The sequence below is a fragment of the Dendrobates tinctorius genome, unplaced genomic scaffold (genome assembly GCF_039654945.1).
Source record: "Dendrobates tinctorius isolate UK_male_01 unplaced genomic scaffold, ASM3965494v1 ptg000254l, whole genome shotgun sequence".
Lineage (NCBI taxonomy): Eukaryota > Metazoa > Chordata > Amphibia > Anura > Dendrobatidae > Dendrobates > Dendrobates tinctorius.
In genome coordinates, this window is record NW_027361921.1 from 3,464,991 (window position 1) to 3,480,446 (window position 15,456).

The 15,456-nt window shown below is 41.9% G+C and overlaps 1 protein-coding gene across 8 annotated transcripts in view; it reads left to right on the forward strand.

Moving 5' to 3' along the window:
* Window positions 1-15,456, forward strand: part of PMS1 (PMS1 homolog 1, mismatch repair system component) — a 322,424-nt gene that overhangs the window by 201,111 nt on the left and 105,857 nt on the right. For all 8 annotated transcript variants that reach the window (XR_012226454.1, XM_073558100.1, XM_073558103.1 and 5 more), the window contains one exon: window positions 12,540-12,662. Coding sequence is in view for 7 of the 8 variants with exons in the window: in XM_073558100.1 (XP_073414201.1) it covers window positions 12,540-12,662 (123 nt within the window). In the remaining variant the exon portion in view is untranslated. Of the gene's footprint in view, window positions 1-12,539; window positions 12,663-15,456 lie in introns of those variants that run through there.

Sequence of the window (15,456 nt, forward strand, 5' to 3'; positions counted from 1 at the left end):
CTGCTAGAATCGGGATTTGGGGGCATTCATACCAGGATAGGGATGAGGAGGCCATGTGTATCAGGATGGGGGTGAGGGGACCATATATACCAGGATAGGGGATACGAAGTACTGAATTGACCACATTTTTTGCTTCAATTTTTTTCCCCTAATTTCCTCCTCTAAACCTAGGTGTGTCTTATAGTCCGAAAAATACGGTATATGTTTTTCTCTATATCTGACATGAAATCAGAAAAATCCTTTCCCGTTTTAGGTCAGTTAGGATAACCATAATTATTAATATTTGCCAAATGCCAGAATAATGAGAGAGAGAATGTTTTAAGGCATTTTATTACTTACTGCAAAGTCAAAAGTTTGCATACACTAAGATTACTATGCCTTTAAACATTTCAATTGATTTTCAGTTTCAAGTGGAATGCATAAACTGTTTCTGGATCCAAGATCACATGAATGTACTGTGGACCCTATCTGGTCTTGCTTTTCAGTTACGTGGCTTTGCCACATACATGTGTTTTCTGTTATTTATTTGCTGTATTTTGCAGCTTATAAGACACACCCCAAATAAGGGGTTGTAAATTATGAAATAAAATTTTTAAAATAAAATGGTGGTGCATCTTATCGGCAGGTTACTTGGGGCAGGGGGGTGCTGTTACAGGAGACATGGTTGCTGCTTCAGGAGGCCAGTGGTGACAGGGTTGTTGTGATGCAGCGGTGCCTGGGTGCTCAATAGATGTCTGCGCCGGTGAGCGGAGTCCCCTTTTCCATTCAGTTCCGTGCGGTGGGCTTCGTTTCCCTCAATCTGCGCATATGTCACCTCTGCCGACCATTTTCCTGAAGACCAACACATGGAACTGAATGGGAAAGGGGGCTCCGCTCACCGGTGCAGACATCTAATGAGCACCCAGGCACGGCAACATCGCCACACTCCTGTTGACATCTGCCTCTTAACCCATTTCTGACATTTTCAGTAATAATACTTCCATGCGCCATGGGCCTTATTGACTCGGGACGTATTATTACTGCATCACAATCGTGCGTGCACACAGGCTGTGCGCATGCGATCGCCGCCGGGTGTCAGCTGACTATGACTGCTGACACCCAGCACTCCGTGCCAGGTGCATTCCCGCATTGCACACGGCATTTTAACCCCCTAAATGCTGCGATTGAACTCTCGACTCAAAAAATATTGTACCCATAAATTAATATTTGTATGAAAAAAAAAAAAACAATGAAAGTATGCATATTTGGTATCGCTGCGTCCAGAACGACCCGACCTATAAAACTGTCCCATTAGTTAACTCCTTTAGTGAACACCATAAAAATGAGGCACAAAAACAATGCTTTGTCATCATACCGCCAAACAAAAAATGGAATAAAACACAATCAAAAAACAAATATAAACATGGTACGGCTGAAAACATCTTGTCTGGCAAAATAACAAGTCGTCATACAGCTCCATCAGCGGAAAAATAAAAAAGTTATAGCTCTCAGAATAAAGCAATGCAAAAATAATAATTTTTTTCAATAAAATAGTTTTTATTGCGTAAGAGCGCCAAAACATAAATATAAATAAGAATAAAACTGCCTTATAAATTTTACCACGCAGAACAACATAAACCCCTTCCAAAAAAAATGTAATTGTTGGTTTTTGCTCATTCTGCCTCCCAAAAATCGGAATAGATAGCGATCAAACAATCTAATGAGTCTGAAAATGGTGCCAATAAAAACGTCAACTCATCCCACAAAAGAACAAGCCATCACATGACTCTGTGGGCTAAAATATGCAAAAATGATAGCTCTAAAAATAAGGCGATGCAAATACATTTTTTGCAATAAAAAGCATTTTTTAGTGTGTGACAGCTGCCAAACATAAAACCCCAATATAAATCTGGTATCGCTGTAATCGCACCGACCAGAAGATTACAGTTGCCTAATCACTTATACCGCACAAGGAACGGATGTTGATTTTTTTTCAATCTGCCTCCCAAAGATTGTAGTAAGGCTCGGCGCACATTTATCCTGTGCTCTGCGGTAAGCGTTTGCACCAAGGTTTCTGTGTAAATCTCTGAAATACGTGGTTCAGACGGAACCTCTGGCGGATAATTCCCTATAATGAGTTAGATGGAGGCACTGTGGATCGCATCTGACCTGTGATCAGGCGGTGTCTGTCTTTTTAGGATTGCATAAAAGTGCAGTCAGCCACAGTTTTGTGCACTTCTGAAAAGGACAACTCTGAACAGAGGCCAGACAGAGTCCACAGTATCTCTGCTGCCTCATTATACTGAATAGATCCATCGGGGGTGTCATCTGAATCACGTCACTAAGAGATTTAATTGGCAACCACAGAGTAAGTGCTCAGCGTAGAACGCCAGATAAACGTGTTCCCAAACGTTATGTAAAATTTTCCCAATAAAAGCTTCAACTTAATCCATAAAAAAAGCAAGTCCCCACTCAGGTCTGTCATCTGTTATCGGAAATATAGGGGGCTTCCACGTTACTGGAAGTACAAAGGCTCTGGAAAAGTGAAATGTTTCCTCACCTGCCCAAAGAAATTCAGCAATTTCTCTGCTCCCAAATCCAAATGCCCCCCTCCCTTCTACGTCCTACAGTGTACCTAAACCACTTATAATGTCCACATGTTTGGCATTTCTGAAGCAATGTGAGTCCGCCTTACTGACGGGTAAGTGTCTCCAGAAGCACGGGCTGGGCTTAATGTACTGGTGACTAGAACATACTGGTCACTACAGCGCACTGATCACTACAGCGTATTGGTCAGTACAACGGCAGTTTGCAATTTTCTCTCGGCAACATTCATTGCTTCTGGTTTCTGGAAAATACCCATGGAGTCAAAATTGTCACTACACCTGTAGATAAATTCCCATAGGGGTATACTTTACAAAATGGGGTCACTTGAGAGGGATTCTGCTCTTCTAGCAATTAGGGGCTCTGTATATGGAGTCCGCAAACTGTTCTAGGAAAATCTGCGCTCAAGGAGTCAAATAGCACTTTGCTCCTCCCGAGTCTCTCCGTATAGCCAAGTAGTACGGTACAGCCACATATGGAGTATTGCCACGTTCAGTTGAAATTGTGGTGCAAATTATGGTGCCGTTTATACCCACTTCTTGTGTGAAAATAAAAAATCTGAAGTTAAAACAAAATTTTGTTGATAAAAATGTAGTTATTGTTTCTTCACTGCCCAATGGTATAAAAGTCTGTGACACACCCGTGGTATCAATATGATCACTGTACCCCTATATGAATTAATTCAGAGGTATAGTTTGTAAAATGGAGGGGTTCTGCTGTTCTGGCATCTCATGGGCTCTCCCAGTGGGTCATGGCACCTGCAAACCATAACAGTAACCTTGCCTTCTGAGCTTAGCAATTTTCAATATACTAATTTGTGTTCAGTAACAATATTTCTATTCATAGGGGCAAACAATCTATGCAATGTGCTGTACACTACAGTGAACAACCTGAACTCTAGACTGATACATTGTAGTAAGAAGAAATTCTGCAGTGTTCTCAGTCACTGACATCAAACTGTTATCCTTAAAGATGTAGTCCACTACAATGTATATTGTACACATAAATTTAATACTTTCAAATATGTCTTTTTTTAAATACCTTTTGCTGACATATTTGCCTCTGAGCGTCACTATTGCTGCCCGCTCAGTCCCGATCACGTGACTCCTGGCTGCAGCCTCAGCTGACATCTGGTGAGGTCATATCAACTTTCGGACTCTGAAAGTTGACCTTGCATCACTGAGGCATGACCCAGTCTCATGCACTTCCCCTGATTGACTGGGCTGTGGGCGATGTTTCATCGCACGTCACAGTACAGTATCGAATGCGCGCTTGTGGGGTTCTGCCAATGACAGCAGAGGAGAGAGGAAAGCTTATACATCATTCTAGATACTGGGCTGTGACATGCAGTGAAACACCACAGCCCAGTCAGGGGTAGTATGTGAGACTGTTTCACGACTTGTTGATGCTAGGTTAACTTCCAGAATCCGGAAGTTAGGCTATGTGCCCACGTAGCGTTTAAATCTGGACACTGAAAACCGGACTCCTTCCCAGAAATCGCACGTTTTTTTCCCCCGCGCAATTTTGCCGCGATTTTTGCGTGCGATATTCAAGCACTTTCCAAGCGATTTGAAGCATCGCTTGGAAAGTGATTGACAGGTTGGTCACACTCGTCAAACATAGTGTTTGACAAGTGTGAGCAGCTTTTTACTATTGAGGCTGCCTATGCGGCATCAATAGTAAAAGATAGAATGTAAAAAATAATAAAAAAATAAAAAATCGGGGTATATTTACCTTCCGACGTCCCGCGCTGCCATGCCGGGCCTCAGCATTGCCAGTAATGCCTTGCGAGACCTGTGATGACGTTGGTCTCGTGTTGCTATAGCGATCTCACGAGACCGCTAGAGTAACGCGAGACTACGTCATCACAGGACGTTGCCGCAAGGCATTACTGGGAACGCTGAGGCCCGGGAATGCAGCGCGGGACGTCGGAAGGTAAATATACCCCGATTTTTTATTCTTTTTTTACAGGGGTATGGTACCCAGGGCCTGGAGGAAAGTCTCCTCTCCTCCACACCGTGGGTACCAACCGCACATGAGACGCTTAACTTCGCGCATGGTGGGCATAGCCACATGCGGGAAGTAAGCGATTCTCATGCATTCCTATGGGTGCGGAATCGCTGCAATTCTTTGCGATTCCGCACAAAAGAATGAGCATGGTGCGATTTTTTCCGCGATGCGATTCCGCCATGGAAAAAAGCACAGCATTAGCACAGCATGTGCGGAATGCCATAGGAATGCATGGGGTGCGTCATGTACAAGATTTTTAAACATTTTCGCAGCGTTTTCGCGCCGAAAATTGCGGCAAAAACGCTTAAAAATCGCATCGTGGGCACACAGCCTTAGCGTGACATCACCAGATAGCACCGCTCAAAAGCAAGTATGTTAGCATAAGGTATTTGCAAAAAGACTTATTTGAAAGGTGTTTTTTTTTTGTAGTTTCACACTAGTTTTACCCAGCTTCCCCGAAGTGGACGAAGCTGAAGTAGGTCAGAGAAGTAATGACACAGCATGTCTAATTCATGATTAGATATGATGTAGGTTTTATAAAAAATCTTGCTCTTGTCTGTGACTGGAGTAAGATTTTTGGTGAGATGCATGCACATCTTAATGAATCAAAAGTGTCTGACTTCAACACACAGCCTTATCAAGATCGACATGACTCATGCCAGTAAGGAACAAGGGCATAAGTGCTTTGGCAGAATATTCCGGGGCCAGTCCCCAGCAGTTTCTCCCTGCCCCTATCCCTTTGACAGACAAGTCTCTCGATATGCGCATACATAGGAAGAGACCTGTTAGGCTGGTTTCACATTTGCACTTTTGTGCGCAGCGCATCGTGCGCACCCGTGCACCTATGTTTAACATGACGTGCGCATGGTCTTGCGCACACTTGCGTTTTCGTGCGCATGCGTTTTTTTGTCTTTTGTGCCAGGCGCGCCAGACGCAACATGTTGCATTTTTTGGTGCGCCCTGTCTCGGCAAAAAAACGCATGCGCACGGTTGCGCACGGAATGCGCAAAAACAACACATTGAAGTCTATGGGAACGCATGCGTGTGCATGGTCTTGCGCACGGTTGCGTTTTTTTGCGCATGCGTTTTTGAGTGAAACAAGTCTAGAATGTTCTCTAGACAATGGAAAAAATGTCACACCTAAAAACTCATGTGCATAAAAAAACGCAAACGCATGCAAAAACGCAGGTAAAACGCAAGCAACGCTGCGTTTTTTTGACGCATCAGCGTGCGCATGACGTTAAAAAACGCGCGTTTGTTTTGCGTTTTCCTTTGCGTTTTTTATGCGCACGATGCGCTGCGCAAAAAAACGCTAATGTGAAACTAGCCTTAGTGAAAGCGATTAGATCAGGAAGAAGCTTCCAGAAGCTGGTTTCGGAATAGACAGCCGATACATGTATGCACTGATACATCATGACCATCGATTTTCTGTCCTGCCTTAATGAGGGGGCATGGTGGAGTCAGATGCTTCTGATTCATGAAGAGGTCATGCCTCTTAGTGAATCGGGAGAGTCTGATAAGTGGCGTGCTTCTTGCCACAAATCTTAAGCCTGATTGTAATGACAAATTTGTCATGAATTAGTCGAACCATGGCATCAAGCCCCTGCTGTGTCCCCGACACACCATAGCACCGCCCATTTTTGCGCAACTGGGAGGAATTGATGTAAAAATTCCAAAAGTTGCAACATTTTGCGCACCTGCGATTTGCGTCAAACTTTTGTGACTTTTAAAAGCAATGTACTCAAGAATTTGGGCTAAATTGCTTTGATGAATCAGGGTCAAGGTCCCAAACCAGCATTTCAAAGCTAGTTTTCTCTAAAACATTATAGCATTAACCCCTTCCTGACATGAGACGTACTATCCCGTCCACGGTACCCGGGCCCGTATGACCGGGGACGGGATAGTACGTCTACCGCGATCAGCGGCGCCCACGTGGTGAGCGCCGCTGATCACGGCCGGGTGTCAGCTGATTATCACAGCTGACACCCGGCACAATGTGTCAGGGGCGGTCACGGACCGCCCCCGACACGTTAACCCCTTGCACACCGCGATCAAACGCGATCGCGGTGTACCGGGAGTTAAAGGGAAACATCGGCAGGGAGGGGGCTCCCTCCGTGCTTCCCTGAGCCCCCCACGGCAGCGCAATGTGCAGCGCTGCTGCGGGGGACTCCTTTCCTCCAGGCCCCTGAATCCAAGATGGCGACGGGGGCCTTCGGGGGCCTGGGGAAGCTGGCTTCCTCAGTGCCTGCAAAGCGCAGGCATGAGGAAGCCTTGTGCACTGCCTGTGACAGATTGCTGATCTGTCACAGTGATCTGTGATGTGATAGATCAGCGATCTGTCACAGGACAGTGATGTCCCACCTGGGACTATGTAATAAAGTAAAAAAAAAATTAAAAAAAAGTGTAAAAATAAATTAAAAAAAATCGCCAAATAAATTAGTAAAAAAAAAAAAAAATATTCCCCAATAAATTCATTTAATGAAAATAATAATAAAAACAAACAATAAAAGTACACATATTAGGTATCGCCGCGTCCGTAACGACCTGCCCTATAAAACTGTCCCATTAGTTAACCCCTTTAGCGAACCCCTTAAAAAATAAAAATAAAAAACGAAGCAAAAAATAATGATTTATTATCATACCGCCAAACAAAAAGTGCAATAACGCGCGATCAAAAAGACGCATATAAATATCCATGGTACCGCTGAAAACGTCATCTTGTCCCGCAAAAAACAAGCCGCCACACAGCATCATCAGCGAAAAAATAAAAAAGTTATAGCTCGCAGAATAAAGCGATGCAAAAATAATTATTTTTTATATAAAATAGTTTTCATTGCATAAAACCGACAAAAACATAAAAAAACGACCTAAATGAGGTATCGCTGTAACCGTACTGACCCGAAGAATAAAACCGCTTTATCAATTTTACCGCACGCGGAACGGTGTAAACGCACCCCCCCCAAAAGAAATTCATGAAACGCTGGTTTTTGTTCATTCTGCATCCCAAAAATCGGAATAAAAAGCGATCAAAAAATTTCACGTGCCCGAAAATGGTACCAATAAAAACGTCAACTCGTCCCGCAAAAAATAAGACCTCACATGACTCGGCGGGTCAAAATACGGAAAAATTATAGCTCTCAATATGTGGTGATGCAAAAACTATTTTTACAATAAAAAGCGTCTTTTAGCGTGCGACAGCCGGCAAACATAAAAACCGCCATAAATAGTAAATCAAACCCCCCGTTATCACCCCCTTAGTTAGGGAAAAATAATAAAATAAAAAAAATGTATTTATTTCCATTTTTCCGTTAGGGCTAGGGTTAGGGCTAGGGGTGTGTTGGGGTAGGGTTAGGTTAGGGCTAGGGTTAGGGCTAGGGTTAGGGCTAGGGTTAGGGGCGTGTTGGGGTTCGGGTTGGAGTTAGAATTGGGGGTTTCCACTGTTTGGGCACATCAGGGGCTCTCCAAATGCAACATGGCGTCTGATCTCAATTCCAGCCAATTCTGAGTTGAAAAAGTCAAATGGTGCTCCTTCCCTTCCAATCTCTGCTATGCGCCCAAACAGTGTTTTACCCCCACATGTAGGGTATCAGCCTACTCAGGACAAATTGCAAAACAATTTTTGGGGTCCAATTTCTCCTGTTACCCTTAGGAAAATAAAAAATTGGGGGCAAAAATATCATTTTTGTGGAAAAAAATGATTTTTTTATTTTCTACTTCCGAGTGTTATAAACTTCTGTGAAGCACTTGGGGGTTCAAAGTGCTCACCACACATCTAGATAAGTTCCGTGGGGGGTCTAGTGTCCAAAATGGGGTCACTTGTGGGGAGTTTCAATAGTTTAGGTACATCAGGGGCTCTCCAAAGGCAACATGACACCCGCAGACCATTCCATCAAAGTCTGCATTCTAAAACGTCACTACTTCCCTTCCGAGCCCCGACGTGTGCCCATACAGTAGTTTTCTCCCACATATGGGGTATCAGCATACTCAGGACAAATTGGACAACAACTTTTGGGGTCCAATTTCTCCTGGTACCCTTGGGAAAATAAAAAAATGGTGACTAAAAGATCATGTTTGTGGAAAAAATACGAATTTTTTATTTTCACGCCCGGGCGTTGTAAACTTCTGTGAAGCACTGGGGGGGTCAAAGTGCTCACCACACATCTAGATAAGTTCCTTAGGGGGTCTAGTTTCCAAAATGGTGTCATTTGTGGGGGTTTCCACTGTTTTGGTACATCAGGGGTTTTCCAAACGCGACATGGTGTCCGATCTCAATTCCAGCCAAAAACGTCAAATGGCGCTGCTTCCCTTCCGAGCTCTGCCATGCGCCCAAATAGTGGTTTACCCCCACATGTGGGGTATCAGCGTACTCAGGACAAATTGCACAATAACTTTTAGCGTCCTGTTACCCTTGGAAAAATAAGAATTGAGGGTGAAAAGATCATTTTTGTTGAAAAAATATGATTTTTTAATTGTATGGCTTTATGTTATAAACTTCTGTGAAGCCCATGGGGGTTCAAAGTTCTCACCACACATCTAGATAAGTTCCTTAGGGGGTCTATTTTCCAAAATGGTGTCATTTGTGGGGGGTTTCCACTGTTTTGGTACATCAGGGGTTTTCCAAACGCGACATGGTGTCCGATCTCAATTCCAGCCAAAAACGTCAAATGGCGCTGCTTCCCTTCTGAGCTCTGCCATGCGCCCAAATAGTGGTTTACCCCCACATGTGGGGTATCAGCGTACTCAGGACAAATTGCACTATAACTTTTAGGGTCCTGTTACCCTTGGGAAAATAAAAATTGGGGTGAAAAGATCATTTTTGTGTAAAAAATATGATTTTTTAATTGTACCGTTGTACGTTATAAACTTCTGTAAAGCCCTTATGGGTTCAAAGTTCTCACCACATATCTAGATAAGTTCCTTGGGGGGTCTAGTTTCCAAAATGGGGTCACTTGTAGGGGGTTTCCACTGTTTAGGTACATCAGGGACTCTCCAAACGTGACATGGCGTCCAATCTGAATTCCAGCCAATTTTGCATTGAAAAAGTCAAACGGCGCTCCTTCCATTCTGAGCTCTGTGATGCGCCGAAACAGTCGTTCCCCCCCACATATCAGGTATCTGCGTACTCAGGACAAATTGCACAATAACTTTTGCAGTTCAATTTCTCCTGTTACCCTTGGTAAAATAAAAAAAATTGAACCTGAAGTATTTTTTTTATGAAAAAAAGTTAGATGTTCATTTTTTTTTAAATATTCAAAAAAATTCCTGTGACGCACCTAAAGGGTTAATAAACTTCTTGAATGTGGTTTTGAGCACCTTAAGGGGTGCAGTTTTTAGAATGGTGTCACTTTTGGGTATTTTCTATCATAGAGACCCCTCAAAGTGGCTTCAAATGTGATGTGGTCCTAAAAATAAAATGATGGTGTAAAAATGAGAAATCGCTGGTCAACTTTTAACCCTTATAACTTCCTAACAAAAAAAAATTTTGGTTCCAAAATTGTGCTGATGTATAGTAAACATGTGGGAAATGTTAGTTATCAAGTTTTTTGTGTGCCGTATCTCTGTGATTTAAGGGCATAAAAATTCAAAGTTGGAAAATTGCGAAATTTTCAAAATTTTCGCCAAATTTCCGTTTTTCTCACAAATAAACGCAAGTTATTTGAATGAAATTTTACCACTAACATGAAGTACAATATGTCACGAGAAAACAATGTCAGAATCACCGGGATCCATGGAAGCGTTCGAGAGTTATGACCTCATAAAGGTACAGTGGTCAGAATTGTAAAAATTGGCCCGGTCATGAACGTGCAAACCACCCTTGGGGGTGAAGGGGTTAAAGAGTGAAACCTACATGCCTGCAGTAAAGCTATCAGTGTCTAATTCATGCTTCCACACAACGCATGTTCAAAATTATATTACTCTTCATTTATACATTACTTAAGATTTATTCATAGACAATAGAAAATCGGTTTAAAATTTTGCCTTTTTACACTTTGGAATACGTTTTTTTTGTGGAGAAACTAGTGTTTTCCTTTTTTACAAAACTGACACTGTTCTCTTGCTATTTTGTTGGTCGTATCTTAAGAATGATGGTCATAAGAAGAAAAATTTAATTTTTTTCATACACTCCTCAGCATTGACATTGTCAGTAAGAAGGAAAAGTTGTTGAGTTATGATAATCACTGAATCAATAGAAAGTAGTCCACCACTTGGACAACTACATGTCATAGCTCCAGCTTGGCCCCGATGAAATTAAAAAAGCTTATACTCGCCTCCAGTGCTGGCGCCGTTCCCGCAGTGTTGACACTTGCTCTCCCTGAAGCTGCCGTGCTGTTGTGACACGTTAGCTCAGCATCCAATCAGCTGCGGCGTCACTGTCTCCGCCTTCTGTCGAATTGAACATGAAGAGTAAGTCAGAGATCGGCTGCAGCTCTGACTTCCTCTTCATGTCCAATTCAACAGAAGGTGGGGACTGTGACGCCAGTGCTGATTGAGCGCCGGGCTCATGTGTCACAACAACCGCACGGGAGCCCCAGAGAGAGCAAGTGCCAACATCGCAGGAATGGCTTTAGCACAGCAGGTGAGTATAAGCTTTTTTTTATTTTATCGAGGCCAAACATTTAGATCCAACAGGGGTTGTCCTAGTAGTAGACAACCCATTTAATGATGTTTAATTGATGGGAAAAACTGAAACAAGTTTTTCAAAATGTCTCATTATATTCAGTATGAAGTATGAGCACCATGCAAAGGAATACACGGCCTTGCATACACTGGCATGATACTATTACTAGGGTTCAAAATGGTTATCTTAGAAATGTTCTGCCACGCTGTATGCACTATTCTCACAAATAATCAAGATCCGCTGGTAATATCTTCTTTTACAATTGCCATCCAATGATGTGCAAGATATAATCGATGGAAGACAAGTCTGGAGTCAATGCAAGCCATGTTGGCACATTTAGGCCATGCAGGCTGCTCACAGTAGCACAAGTAACATAGTCTGGCATTATGTCGAAAACAGCTCCTGAGACACCTTCGTATTCTATCGTAAAGGTCTCTTTATGGTGTTGCCCTCCTGGGCTGCAGACTAATCTCCAGTTACTATTTCTTCTTAGACAAAAGTGGGACTCATTGCCAAAGAACATAGACCTCTATTCCCGCCTAGATAGCTGTATTACTTTGCATTATGATAATGCTTGAGAGCGATAACATGAGGTTATTAGAACACCTGTAGCTGGACGTCTGGCTCATTTCCCAGTGTCATGCAAACACCTCCTGATGGTTTGTGTCATCACTGTTTGACGTATTAGACTTGGTATGTGGCGTCCAATTTCAGTTGCAGTACAGAATGTACCACTAAGCACCATTCTTTGAATCTGACCAGATCATGTGGGGAACACCTTGAAGAGATCTTCACGAGGACATGTCACTCATGTCCTGCTTTCAGGATTATTGTGTGGTCTGGCATAATGTCTAGTAGCCAAAGCCCTTTAGTCTTCATTCCAGGTACTCTACCTGCTCAACGCTATGTTGATTTGGTCGTGGAACCACTTGTACAGTGATTTCTCCAAAGTGTCCCATTCTTCAACACGATAAAGCGAGGCAATGTATTGCTCGTGCTAATATGACCAGACTGCATGGCCTAAACATTATCATGGCCTATAGCTTCTCCAGACTTATCTCCCATTGACCACATGTGATTTGACTGGTCGGCAATTGCAAAAGGAGCTGCCAGCAGATCTTAATGATTTGCATGTTAAAGTGCAGTCAGTAAGTCATTTCAGCTGTAATTATAAAGTATTCACAAGTCTCAGCATGGTTCTTTCCAAGACTGCTGATTTCAGATTTTGGTCAGTTACAGAAGCATGGTTTCAAAAATTGCCTTTGCACCCCATAAATATGAATGATTCTTTTAAACACCATGTCTTTTATTCTTATTGTAATAACAGATTGCTATCAATGGATATTTTCCAAGACCAGATGCAGACAACACACTAACTAGTGTTTATGGCCCAGATAGGAGCTTTATTTATATAAACCATCGCCCTGTTCATGCTAAAGACATATTAAAGGTAACATCAAAATCTTCAACTAATTACTCATTAAGAAATATATTTGCTAATCACCATTAACTGTTGTGTAATATATTAATTTCATTACAATAAAAAAAAAATCGAATTTGTACATATGCGCTCATGGCCGAATTTTGTTCTTGATAATGATGTATTTCTCCCAAGACAATTATTGCGATTCTCATGTTTTGTTATTCACATGTTGATTTTCTTTGTATGTATTGAAACACAAAAAAATAACTGAAAAAAAGGCAAATTGGAAATAATTTCACACAAAACTCCAAAAATGGTCCTGACAAAATTGTCAGCTTTCCAAATTGTGGGTAAACAACTTTGTTTCAAGCAATATGATTCTCGTTCAACCTCACCTGTGGCAAGTAACAGGTGTTGGCAATATGAAAATCACACCTGAAGCCAGATGAAAAGGGGAGAAGTTGTATAGCACAATGCATAATTGCAATACATTTCTGGAAAAATGCTTCATTTCTGTGGCAATTTCAAGGGTGCCAACATTTTCTGCCATGACGTGTGGTGTGTGTATATAGTAGAAAGTCAATCTTCGGCACATAAGTAAGTCAATTCAAGATGGGTTGGAAAAAAGTGTGGTTTTATTCACACCCGACTATTTAAGGAACAACAGAAAATTTAAATTCAGTGTTTCTGCAAAATTGCCTTTGTCATGAATATCTATATACATAACAACAAGAAGGAAAAAATATGCATACATCATTAATCGTGAAAATAAATCACCATCATGCCAAACTGACAAACTAAACATTTTTTTGTATTTAGATTTGTTCTATTCTTGAGATAGTATATCATATTTTCAACAACTTGATGAAAAGTGTGGTTGTCAATCATTTCTTTATAAAATTCAGTGGGGGAAAGAGTATTTAGTCAGCCACCAATTGTGCAAGTTCTCCCACTTAAAAAGATGAGAGATGCCGGTAATTTACATCATAGGTAGACCACAACTATGAGAGTCAAAATGAGAAAACAAATCCAGAAAATCAACTTGTCTGATTTGGCAAGATATATTTTTCAAATTATGGTGGAAAATAAGTATTTGGTCACCTAAAACATGCAAGATTTCTGGCTCTCACAAACCTGTAACTTCTTCTTTAAGAGGCTCTTCTGTCCTCCACTTAATGGCATGTGTTTGAACTTGTTATCAGTATAAAAGACACCTGTCCACAACTTCAAACAGTCACACTCCAAACTCCACTATGGTGACGACCAAAGAGCTGTCGAAGGACACCAGAAGCAAAATTGTAGCCTTACACCAGGCTGGAAAGATTGAATCTGCAATAGCCAAGCAGATTGGTGTAATGAAATCAACTGTGGGAGCAATAATAAGAAAATTGAAGACATACAAGACCACTAATAATCTCCCTCGATCTGGGGCTCCACACGAGATCTCACCCCGTGGTCAAAATGATCACAAGAACTGTGAGCAAAAATCCCAGAACCACACGGGGGATTTAGTGAATGACCCTCATAGAGCTGGGACCACTGTAACAAATGCTACCATCAGTAACACACTACGCCACCAGGGACTCATCCTGTGGTGCTAGATGTGTCCCTCTGCTTAAGCGAATACATGTCCATGCCCGTCTGAAGTTTGCTAGAGAGCATTTTGAATATGCAGAATAGTATTGGGAGAATGTCATATGGTCTGATGAAACAAAAGTAGAACTATTTGGTAGAAACAAAACTCTGTGTTTGGAGGAGACAGAATGCTGAGTTGCATCCAAAGAACACCATACCTACTGTGAAACATGGGGGTGGCAACATCATGCTTTGGAACAGCTGCTTCTCTGCAAAGGGACCAGGAAGACTGATCCGTGTACATGAAAGAATGAATGGGGCCATGTATAGTGAGATTTTGAGTGCAAACCTCCTTCCATCAGCAAGGGCAATGAAGATGAAACGTGAATTGGTCTTTAAGCATGATAATGATCCCAAGCACACTGCCACGGCAACGAAGGAGTGGCTTCATAAAAAGCATATGAAGGTCCTGGAGTGGCCTAGTGAGTCTCCAGATTTCAACCCCATAGAAAACCGTTGGCGGGATTTGAAAATCTGTGTTGTCCAGGGACAGGCCCAAAACATCACTGCTCTAGAGGAGATCTGTATGGAGGAATGGGCCAACATCCCACCAACAGTGTGTGCCAACCTTATGAAGACTTACAGAAAACTTTTGACCTCTGTCATTGCCAACAAAGGCTGTATAACAAACTATTGAGATGAACTTTTGTTTATGGCCAAATACTTATTTTCCACCATAATTTGAAAAATAAATGTTGCCAAATCAGACAAGGTGATTTTCTGGATTTGTATCCTCATTTTGACTCTCATAGTTGTGGTCTACTTATGATGTCAGTTACAGGCCTCTCTCATCTTTTTAAACGGGAGAACTTGCACAATTGGTGGCTGGCTAAATACTTTTTTTGCCCACTGTATATCCCGAACGTGAAGTGTAGGGAAAGCCTAAACCATGTTTTAACTTAACATAGTAACATAGTTTTGAAGGCTGAAGGAAGATCTTATGTCCATCTTGTTCAGCCTATTTTTAGTGCAGCTGTTCTGCATTGTTGATCTTGGGGAAGGCAAAAAACCCACAGAGTAGAAGCCAATTTTCTCCATAAGGAAAAAATTCCTTTCCCTAAGCTGGGTCAACCATCTACCTATAATATTCTGTTATTCGTAACCTTCTATACTGTTACTCACAAGAAAAGCATCCATTCCTTTCTTAAATTCATTCAGTGAGTTGGCCATCACCACTTCCTCAGGA